This window comes from Homalodisca vitripennis, unplaced genomic scaffold (genome assembly GCF_021130785.1).
Source record: "Homalodisca vitripennis isolate AUS2020 unplaced genomic scaffold, UT_GWSS_2.1 ScUCBcl_2921;HRSCAF=8081, whole genome shotgun sequence".
NCBI lineage: Eukaryota > Metazoa > Arthropoda > Insecta > Hemiptera > Cicadellidae > Homalodisca > Homalodisca vitripennis.
This window is the reverse complement of record NW_025779091.1, coordinates 68061-80198: the sequence shown is the minus strand read 5'-3', so window position 1 is coordinate 80198 and position 12138 is coordinate 68061. Positions and strand designations below refer to the sequence as shown.

The 12138-nt window shown below is 33.7% G+C and overlaps 1 protein-coding gene across 1 annotated transcript in view; it reads right to left on the bottom strand.

Moving 5' to 3' along the window:
• The window catches only part of LOC124372350 (phosphatidylserine synthase-like), a gene marked incomplete at its 3' end in the record, with an annotated part of 40436 nt that extends 36301 nt beyond the window's left edge, over window positions 1–4135 (bottom strand). Inside the window, 1 exon segment of the mRNA XM_046830731.1 lies at window positions 3653–4135. Within this exon segment, the coding sequence (XP_046686687.1) occupies window positions 3653–3819 (167 nt within the window).
• Between the last annotated feature and the right edge of the window lie 8003 nt (window positions 4136–12138).

Sequence of the window (12138 nt, the reverse complement as noted above, 5' to 3'; positions counted from 1 at the left end):
ATTTTTCGATTCAATTATATTTATAAACAAACACTAAATAGTCTAAACATACTTCAATTAACTTAGTTACATCATTCTTTATACTAGCTTAACATTGGAATTCAAACTCAAAATAAACCTTTTGACTCAGACTAAAAAGATTATAAATTCAATGCCAATCTTGCATATACAGTATACTGTCTTCTGTTTGGAAGACATTAGACTACCGTACTCCAGTTAACTTGGGATTGGGCAACACTGACAACCCCCTCAACGAATCCCACTCCAATGTGTGATCCGGCCAGCCACCATCCCCAAGATCCTAAATGCAAGACCTGGTAGGAACCACCCCAAGGACAAGACTTTTATTTGATAAGTCATGGTAGTTTCCTTACTACCGTTGTAGGATTTTGTGTTACAATTGTTAATTTACATTTTTAAATTATCTATCTATAATACCCAGTAGAGAATTAGGGCAGAGTCTGATAACGGATCCAGCTTTTATATCGCTTAGTATTATCATTGATACTTCATATATAGAATAATAGAACTCAATCGATATCAACATCTAAAATACTAAATAAAAGTCATAGGTTTGAAATTAAAAGGATTAATGTGTAGAATGTTTCAACATAATGAACAATAAAGGAACCATAACCATCAAACAAAAACTTAGGATAGGTAATATTAATAATCATAATTAAATAATATAGAAATCATAACAAAACAAACATAGGTATATCAAAACCAAGAAAAAACACATAGGTTGTTGTATATCACTGTAATTTTCTGAATTTAACTAGTAATTTTGTTTTAAATGAAGTCACATTTTGATATCATGTTTACAATCAATCAAATTCGTCCAACTTCTCCAATGTCAGATCACGTTCGGAAAAGTTGGACAATCTGGGACGTGATCTGAGGTTAGGAAAGTACCAATCGAGAATGGCCCTGACCATCAGTGCAGGCTTTGGTGGCACCCCTCACTTCTGGCAAAAAAAGAAAAACATTCTTCGAAATAATACCCAAATACAAGCTCAGATCACGTGAGCCCTTGTAAAGGTTATCTTTAACTTTGGTTCTACTGGTAACATATTTATATCCTAATCTAAACTACTTATAACGCATAATAATGTTCCATGGCATAATAACGTTCCATGGCATAATATATTTCCATTCCTAGCCTCATTGCTTGCATGAAATCGACTTGTCTGTTACTTGTTAGCGAGTAACCTAATACCAGAATGCCGCTATGAGAACGCCAAATCATTCAGCCCAGCTGTTACTGAAATAACAGTGTTGCTGGTAACATGTTATCCAGGTAGTAGGACTTAATAACCTGTTACTGACACTAATACTGTCCATCCGTAATGGCCACAAGTACAATGGCGATGTACATTTTTTATTTGTGTCACAAGGTGTCAGACATGTTTATCCTTCAAAATAGTAAAAACATATGTAAATGTTACACTGTTTCATTTGTTAGATTTTATAAATCAGGTAGACATAGCCTTTTGTGATTCATCATAAAATTATTACTTTTTAATACATAAAAACATCTGAACCATACTGTATTTGAAATACCTACAACATAATAGTTATATTGAGGATTCATTACTCATGAATATCGATAATTCTATAATCATTAATAACAAATATAATAGTTTTGGCCACTTATTATACTGCAGCCAGAATAGTTTATGCTCATCCGCATTGGGGTGGACTAGACCAAAGCAGAGACATAGTACCCAATGAGAAACATAAATTCAAAAAATTGTGTGCGAGGGTAGAATACGCCATACTGTATTTGAAATACCTACAACATAATAGTTATATTGAGGATTCATTACTCATGAATATCGATAATTCTATAATCATTAATAACAAATATAATAGTTTTTGGCCACTTATTATACTGCAGCCAGAATAGTTTATGCTCATCCGCATTGGGACCCGCATAAGCGGACCCGGTTTTTTATATTGATTAGTACAATCATCGATACTTAATATTAATTTATCAAATACGCGTTTATAAATCATATCAACATATCTATAGCCATAATCACAATCTTATTTTTAATTAAAATAACTAATATAATTACACATAGTAATAATCTTATAATTATACGAAATATGCGTAGTTATTTATATGTTTTCTCAGGTGTAGCAATGATTAATAGTTCTCGAGAAGTTGTTGTAGCATCTTCTCTTGAAAACCGTACTTCTCTTCTGCATAAATACTCACAGAGATGATCTACAAGCGAGTCGGCTGATATGCCACTTTTTAAACTTCATTCACGGTCCTCCACGAGCTTTCAACTGTCTGTTATTATACATAAAAGAAAAAATACGTTTATTATATGAAAAAGTGGTTATAGGCGATATAAGTTAGTTATTGTTCAAAAATCATTATCAGTTAGTTATATCGAAAGTTAAAATTAAGTAATATCGTTTGTCAATATCAATAAAAAAAACCAGGTCTGCTTATCGTACTCTATCCGTTTGCAAATTACCAAATTTCATTTAGGATCCAAAGGTATATTAGAACTACATCTATCACGGCTGCAGTATAATAAGTGGTTACCACAATAGAACCACCGATATTGATGATTATCGAATCATCAATATTTATGAGGATAAAATATTTATGACTATCTAAAACTACTAAAACCAAAATGTTGAATCAAATTATGTTATAGGTATTTCAAATTACAATGTAATTCGGCTATGTATATTAAAAAAATATAACAAACAAAACAGTGTAACATTTGATAACTTTGTACTATTTTGAGAGATCAACTTGTCCAACACCTTGAGACACACATATACATTGCCATTTTACTTGTGGCCATTTCTAAAGTACCATACACATGAGATTACATTGTTTAAATAAATTTGGAACAATAATGGCCAACCAAATTAAGCGATACATTTTTAAGATTATGCTATAGTGAAGCTATATTTGTATATGTAAAATATGTCTAGGTATTTAAGATTATAGAATATAATATTTGTTATATTTTTATAACCATAAAAAACCAAATTATAGCCAATCTGAAATGGTATTTATGCACGTACTGCTGACGTCACAATTACATTCAACTATTAGTCATAGTCGGTTCGGATCCAACTAAAATAATACTTGATTGTCAATACATTAATTTTTTAAACCAAATTTACAGTGATAAAAAGGTCTTCTCAAGTGCAATTTTTGTAACGTTGTGTTCGTTTTTACTGTTCTTGCAGCGAAACACTATTAGATTTTCACCTTCAATTCTAGTTTTCATCTCCTGACTATAAAGTGGACAGTTGGGATTTAAAGCAGCAGGATCGTTAAGAGCGTTAAGGTGTTGTTCATCACCACACTGTTCTTGCTGATGTCATTAGGCCTAATCACTACGCAAATGATTTTACTTAGTTTGAATTAACTTAATTTTAAGTTAGCCTATATGGTTATACTGTAAAATAAAAACAGCTGGTGATTATTAATTATAAATATCTAAAAGCTAGGTCAAATGTTTTTGTATTTAACAGTTTAAATATTTCAATACCATAGTTGATTCCATTGTCTTGGTGGCCCTTATTACACTGCAGCCTCTTTTAAAAATATTTCAGATATATCTCACTTCAATATAGAAAATTCAAACAAGATACTATGAACCGATGTTCTTACCTTATGAAGGAAGAATAAACTACTGCAGCTATGGATACACCTAGGAGTGTAATGGTATGGGGCTTGTAAAAAAACTCTAATGATATGTCCTCCACAACACGTTCATTAACACTATTAAAAGTGTCATGATAGCTCTTTGATAATCCACTAGGTCGCTTTATAGCCATTGTGTCAACTAAATAGCCCTTAACCAAATTGTGGGAGCATAATTTCAATAAGTTACTTGATCTGTAATATTTGTACTATTCTTCCAATCAGTTTTGCTCTCACTTCATAAGATTAAGATGGTTAGTACTATTATATACACAAAAAAATATTTGTACGTCTGATAAAGAAACCAATTAATACACCAAACCGCACAATAAACAACGCTACCGAATTTGTTATTTTGACCTTGACTCACATAACCTAACACAATTAATTAGTCCTCAGCAGGCGGCGTTTTGTCATTGAATTCGATTCAAATTGAACTACTCCCTACTCCTGAACAAGGAACGAAAACCATTGAAACCCAGATGGAGAAGACGACGACGAGATCACCTGATCAAATATTTTTTCTTTTTTTCACTTACGATTTTCCATGAAGCACCAATTAGCACTGTAGCACTTTTAACTCTTAAATATACAGAGTGGCGCATATCTCAGTTTCCCCAGAAGAGAAATTTAAAGGCGTTAAGGTTAATTAATTAGGCTTTCAGGCAAAAAAAAATGCATTATATGAAATTACTTACATATTACCATACAATGTTATAGCAGTTGTTCGAAATATCCATCTTGATTTTGTATACACTTCATACAACGACTGAGAACAGAATCACACATTTTTAGCAATAAAGATTTATTGATATTAACAAGTTCAAATGCATTTCTAATTAAGTTTCTGAGTTTGTCAAGATTTTGCGGTTTCGAAGCATACACAGTCTCCTTTATAATACCCCACAGTGAAAAATCACATGAGGTCAGGTATGGAGAGCACGCAGGCCAATCGATTGTACCAAGGCGACCAATCCATTCATTAAATGTGTTGTTTAAAAAATCTTGAACTTGGATACCGAAAAGTGCTAGAGCACCATCTTGTTGCCAGATGAGCGAATGGATATTGAAAACAGAACTGTTTCTGGGCTTGGGAATTACTGCTTCATGCAGCAACCGTAAGTAACTTTCTTAGTAAACATTCCTTTAAAGAAAATAAGGACCAATCAGTGCAGTACTCGAAATAACCCCCAATACCGTAACACCAGGCACTTTAAGTTCTGCTTGGATAACGTTATGAGGATACTACGTTGACTTCTACGTAATTTACATCCGACCAGTACATGCAGTTGCGCCGATTAACGCGTCCATTTAGTTTGAAACATGCCTCATCACACCACAAAATTGATCCAAGAAATTTGGATCAGCCTCTGAGCGGATAATTATTGTCTTACAGAATTCAAATCGCCTATCGGAATCATCCTCGTGAAGCGCTTGCAGTAAATATGGATGGATGGTATAGCTTAAATTTTAATTGCTTTAACATTCTTTGCACGCTTCTTCTTGATATTTCTAGTTCAGCAGATGCCTTACGAGTCGATTTACCTGGACTGGCTACAAAAGCTTGAGCAACTGTCTGCAGGTTTTCTTCGTTGCAGATTGATCGTGGATGACCACTCCTCAGGGCATTTAAAACGCTTCCTAAGTTTTCAAATTTCTTATTTAACTTCCGCATATACTGTCGAGTGGGTATCGCGACACCTTGATATTTACCAATAAATTCTTCGATTATTATAGCAGTATTTTTATTATGCTTCCACCACAACTGAAGGACGTAAACTTGTTGGGTTGTAAACATTTTAAAACACACACAAACAAATAACAGATGCGAAGGGCGTCACTTTACATTAGACACTGGAACAGACAACTTAACATTTCTTCTATAACCGTAACTGCAACCGAGGTAAAGGAGGGACTCAAGAATCTTGACCGTTCCAAGGAGCCTGGTCCTGACATGGTCTCTGTTGGTGTACTCAGGTTTTGCAGTGCAGTACTGGCTCCCCACCTTGCTATCCACTTTTTAGCATCCCGTCATGTTTGAAGATTGGATTTTTAGTGCCTATAAATGTCTGGGGATCGATCTAATGTAAAGAATTATAGACCGATAGTAATCCAGCCGACATTGGCTAAAGTTTTTTTTCTGAACCGCCTAACCTTCGCTTTCAAAAGCACAATAATTTCACACCAGCATGGGTTTTAGCAGGGTAGATCGACAACAACAATCGTGGTGTTCACGAACAAGATCCTATCTACCTTCTTAAATGGTAACCAACTTGATTGTCTCTATCTGGATTTGTGCCAAGCTTTTGACAGAGTTTGCCACTTTCACATGATAAAAAAAGACTAGAGGCACTGGGTGTCACGGGTTCTTTACTGGCTTGGTTTTGGAGTTACCTGGTTGGAAGTACGTTGTATGTGAAATTTGCTTGTGTACTTTCAAGACCTGTTCACGCGTCTTCTGGTCTACCTCAAGGTAGTCACTTGGGACCTTTCTGTTCTGCTTATTTATTAATGACATCGGTAGTTTTTTGGAGAGCTCATATTTTGTCTTCGCGGACGATGTCAAGATATTTAGAGAAATCTGTTCTGCTAATCAGCAAATCGAGTTGCAAAGAGACCTGGAGAGGATCCAGGACAGGTGTCGAGTTAACGCCTTGGATTTGAATGTAGACAAATGTATGGTCATTTCCTACACAAGAGCAACACATCTTTGCCAGTGTGATTATATGCTACATGGTGTTATTCTTCGAAGAGTCGTTAGTGCTCGTGACCTTGGTATTCTTTTGACTTCTACCATGGACTTCAGTGAGCACATAACTAGCATTGCAAACAAATCTGCAAGAATACTTGGGCTCGTCAGTCGCACCTGTCGGCAGAACTTCTCCATTACATAATTTAAAGCTCTCTATGTTGCACTTTTTCGGCCTATAGAGTTCTCTACGATGGTCTGGTCCCCCTACCAAGTGAGACGAACCTCTATTCTGGATTCAGTGCAGAGGCGATTCCTCAGGACGGTCGGTATCAAACTTGGCTTCCGGTACAGGGATGTTGATGTGCAAGAAATCCAACGCAGTCTTCAACTACCCATCCTTGCATTCCGAAGAATATTAATGGACGTGGTTTTCTTGCAAAAATTATTGAATGGTCTCATCGACTGTCCGGAGATTCTTCGCCAAGTTAATCTTTATGTTCCTCGTGGATCCAGACATTGTCAGCTTTTCTGCAAGCATCACCATCCTACTAACTACCACTACCACAGTACTATACCAAGACTAATGAAAACTGGTAATGCCGAATGTCCTGAAGTTGATTTTGTTTGTTCCTCTCTTGCTGCCTTCAAAAACAGATTAGCTACTATAATTGTGATTGAGTAGTTGTCTTCTAAACCTTGGTTCATATAAAAATATTATGTTGTTATTATTATGTATATTGTTATGTTGTTATTAGGTCTAATTTTCTAATTTAATTTATTGTTATTAAAGTTGCCTTATGTTAACGATTTTACACTACATAGTATTATTTTGTTATATTTAAAACTTTATGCTATATTGTAGTATTAGTATTTATTGTTTTATCATTGTACCTGAATGAGCTATTCTCTTATATTAATTAAATGTAAAAATATGTATTGTCGTGTACAAATAAACATTGTAACCAATCTATCGAAACAAAATATCCCAATTTATGGGGAAACTGACATATGCGCCACACTGTAATTTTAATTACAATTTACATGTAGTGTGGTTTCCATATGTATCTATCAGAGGATGTGATATAATTTGTATTGAAATGTATTTGTGTAATGTTTTGGCTGGTTAACATTGCTCTACAACTGTTACAACGCTGGTGGTTATAAGGTATTGTTGTTGGGTTTAGTGTCAGTACTGCAGTCTTTGGGAAAGTTATAAAAGGGAAATTGTTAAAGGAATATTTTGTTAAGCATTTTGAATGTCTTCTCGCTTGGTACCGATCAGGCATTTTTAATCCTAAAATTTACCCTACACAGGGTAATGAGGCATTTTTATGAATAATTATTATTTATAAATTTGTAATTAGGAGTACATTCACACATTCTTTACGCAACAGGATGAGTGAACACTACACATTTTTTTTGTTTCAATTATTTTTTATACTTTAGTGGAGGTATATATAACTTTGAGGTAAAGGCCATATTGATAAGATTTTATACTCAAATATCTTTATTATTAATCTAAAGTTTACGGAATTTTCTGGACATTTGCCATTGTTTAGTGATACAAAGAAAATCAGTAACACTACGTTTCGCGTGAACTGCAATCTAATCTTCCTCGGGTGAATGAATAAGGAACCTAGCACATAACTACAAGCTAGGTTAAAATAAACAAATCATACCAGAGCGTTGTGACACAAGTAAGTCGGGAATCGAAACAAGCATGATGTGAGACAATTCCATCCACACTGACTCTAAAACATGCACTCAATAAAATGAAAACGCAACACTATTTATTAAAACTGAACTACAGGACGTATTCCTGTATATCACAATCGGTCAGATCTTGACGACCAATAACCTAGCTAGGACGCTAGGTGTTTTAGAATTAGTGTGCATGGAGTTATGAATCCTGACTTATATGAGTACCTGAACGCTTTGGTATGATTTATTTATTGTAACGTATATTGTATTTATGAGTTAGGTTAGTTGTTCATCTGGAACAGAGATGAGGTTGCAGATCTCGAAACGTAGTGTTTCTTTTTTGTACCACTGAATACAGCAAATGTCTGGAAAATCTTGTTTCCTTCACAATCCTTCCATCGTCAAAAACAAAATGCAAACAAAGAATAAGCTTTACATTTGAAAGGATAATGTGATTTTGGGCATTAACAATTGCAAATCAAATCAAATCAAATAATTTATTGCCAAGGACAAAAAACATTTTGTATTAGCATAGTCAAGTATTTTTAAAGTGAATATTATCTACATTCTTATGTCATAAAACTCATTTACAGTATACAAACAATGCTCAATAAGTACATTCTTTACATACAATTGAAATATATTATATTCTAAACTTCTAACATTTAAAGGCAGATGATTGAAAAACTTTATGGTATTGGACTTAAAACTTTGTTGAGTTGTTGAGAATTTACATTGCTTCTTCCTTAAATTATCCTTGAATCTTGTATTATAGCAGTGCACCTCAGAATGACTTTTAAAATTATCAATGTATTTTTTAACATATAGCAAACAATTATAAACATATAGACTAGGTAAGGATAAAACTTTCAACTCTTTAAATAATAATTTACAATGTGCTCTAGGCCTAGCACCACACACTAGTTTGATAGCTCTTTTTTGTAGTACAAACAAACACTGAGACACTGAACTGTTTGCCCACAAGATGTTACCATAAGAAAGATATGTATGTACAAAACTATAGTAAATTAAAAGAAGTACTTGAGAGCTGACGATTAAACTTAACCTTCTAATCATAAAAATTCCTCTAGACACTTTTGGAGCAATATATTTAGCATGAGATTGCCATTTAAGATTTGACTGGACCATTATGCCAAGAAATTTAATTGTTTGAAAAGTATTATTCCTTAAAGATATAACAAGATCTTGAGTTTTGGTCAAATTCATAGATAATTTATTTACATCACACCACTTAGCCAAAGCATCAACTTTTGAAGCAAAAACGTCATCAATATTAGCATTTTGAGATTTCATGCTAGCACAAATATTGTCGGCATACAGAAAACAAGTAGTATTATTATCTTCAATATTACAAGGCAAGTCATTTACATATACTAAAAAAAGCAGAGGTCCCAAAATTGAACCCTGTGGGACACCCTGGTCAACATTTCTAAAATTAGATAAATTGCCTTTAAAATAAACTGCCTGTGAGCTATCAGTAAGATAAGATTTTATAAAATTAATCGACTTGTAATCAAAACCAAGAGCTTCAAGTTTCATTAATAAGATATCATGAGATACTGTGTCGAAGGTCTTTGAGAGATCAAAGAACTTTGCACTAATATGCACACCATCCTCTAAACCTTCCAGACAATCCTGAATAAAAGCAAGGACAGCATCTGTAGTTGACCTTTGTTTCCTGAAACCATATTGTTGTGTGGAAAGTAGTTTGTTACTTTCTAGATATTTTATTATTTGTAAACTAAATAATCTCTCAAAGACCTTTGACACAGCGGAACAAGTGAAACAGGCCTAAAATTAGCATATTCATCTTTGGCACCTTTTTTATGAATAGGAACAACTTTTGACATTTTCAGTTTATCAGGAAAAATGCAATAATCAATACATTGATTAAAAATGTCAGTAAGAACTTCAGAAACCAGATAATTACTCACTTTTAACATTTTAGAACTAATATTATATACATCAAAACAATTTGAATTACTTAAGGAGTTAATGGCAGCAAAAACTTCCTCGACAGATACAGGGTTCAAAGCAAAAACAGTAAGTACATTAACAGAAGACAAAATACTATATACAGATACATTAACATGAACTGGCACATTCTCAATAATTTCCCTAATACTACTGATAAAAAATGTGTTAAAACCTTCAGCTATCAGTGGACATGTCTTATCATCTAAACATAATTTAGGCTTACTATTTACATTGAGATTGTTATTAATAATATTCCATACTTCTTTAGGTTTATTTACTGAATTTGAAACTGATTTATTATGATAGACTAGTTTAGCACTTCTAACAGATCTTAAATATAGGCATCTTAATTCTTTGTATCTAATTTTTAGGGCTTCACAACCACTTTCTTTAAAATCATAAAAATATTTTAGGCATGTCTGCTTAAATGCATCTAATTCAGGGACATACCATCTTTTAACAAAATATGATTTCTTAAAACGCATAGGTTTTAAAGGAAAAGCTAGATTAATAGCCCATACAAATAAATTCAGAAACTGAGAAAACTTAGCATCAATATCTTTACATTCATATACAGAAAACCAATTTACATTTTTTAAACAATTTAAAAGGATGATTATACTATTGTCATTAATCTGTCTTCCAAGTTTAACAACACTGTCATCAGCGCCCACAATTTTGACATCAAGTCCAATTTTTACTGTCAGCGCATTATGGTCAGACACAGCCATAGGAATGACTGAGGTCGTCCATCTTGAGGGATGTGTATTGTCAATACAGGATCCATCGTAGATGTTACCAGGACGAGTTACAACGTTTTGAAACATAATGTGCATACCATAGCAAGTCACTAATTGGTTCAACTCCATCGTATCATAATGAGTAGTATCATTAAAATTAATATTAAAATCTGCACAGATAAGCACTTCAGTTTTTTTAGATGATAAATAAAATAAAAGTTCGTTGAGCTTTTCAAGAAACAGGTGTAACAGATTTGCATCAGGTATTCTATATATACAAATAACTGTTGTGTTTAATTCTGTAATAAATACCGCTGACAGTTCAAAGATATCTACCATACACAAGTTCATAATTTCGGGAATTGGACGACAACTTAAACTATATTTAACAAAAATAGCAGATCCCCCATGTATTTTTTCCGATCGACAAAATTTGGATACTAGAATGTAGCCCTGTAACCCAATCAAGTCAAGTTGTTCCGCTTTCAACCAATGTTACACATACAATATCACTGTTCTCTGTTGAGGCAAGCATCTCGATAATTTCAACCTTTCCGCAGAGGCCTTGACAGTTCCAAAGGCATACACCTATTTCAGATATACTGCTTCTAGTAATAGGCCTAGGCCTATTTAAAACTCTAGTTCCACTGGCAGTATCTTTAACTTTAAAACCTATGGTATCACTACACCTTTTTGATCCTTGTCCAAAAAAGACGACTGGATATTACCAACATTGTTTGATCGATTTAAGAACCTAAAACGACTAACATATGTTCCCATTAGGCCAAAATTCTGGCACAAACACTGTATCCCAGTTTGATATAGGCACACCAACCTTAAATGAGGAATAACCTGGGAAACGGTTTTTTAACTGTGTAACTACATAATCTCCCTTTAACCCTTCATTAAGATAGTTTTTAAGGGAGTCACAAGTAACGTCTGTAGATAATCTCGAGACAAACAAGAATCTATGTTTCTCTACCACATTTAACTTATTAGTCTTGGTCGAACATCCAGTAATATATTTACCTTGTTTCCTGGGAGGTTTTCCAATATCGTTCCTATCATAATGCTGCTTTCTTTTCTTGACAACTTGAAAACCGTCACTACTAGTTTTTAGGTTATGATCAGCAGTAACCCTATTAACTGTGCTTGGTACGTTTTTGTTTGGTTCATTATCCCGAAAATTCGGCAAAATTGGTTGAATGGATTGATGGCTATTTACAGTTTCGCTACCAACCACTACACATTCCTCTGAGACTGATATGTAAGCATCACTTTCATTTCTGTCAAATGAGGCAGCAGAAGGCTTCAATTTATTG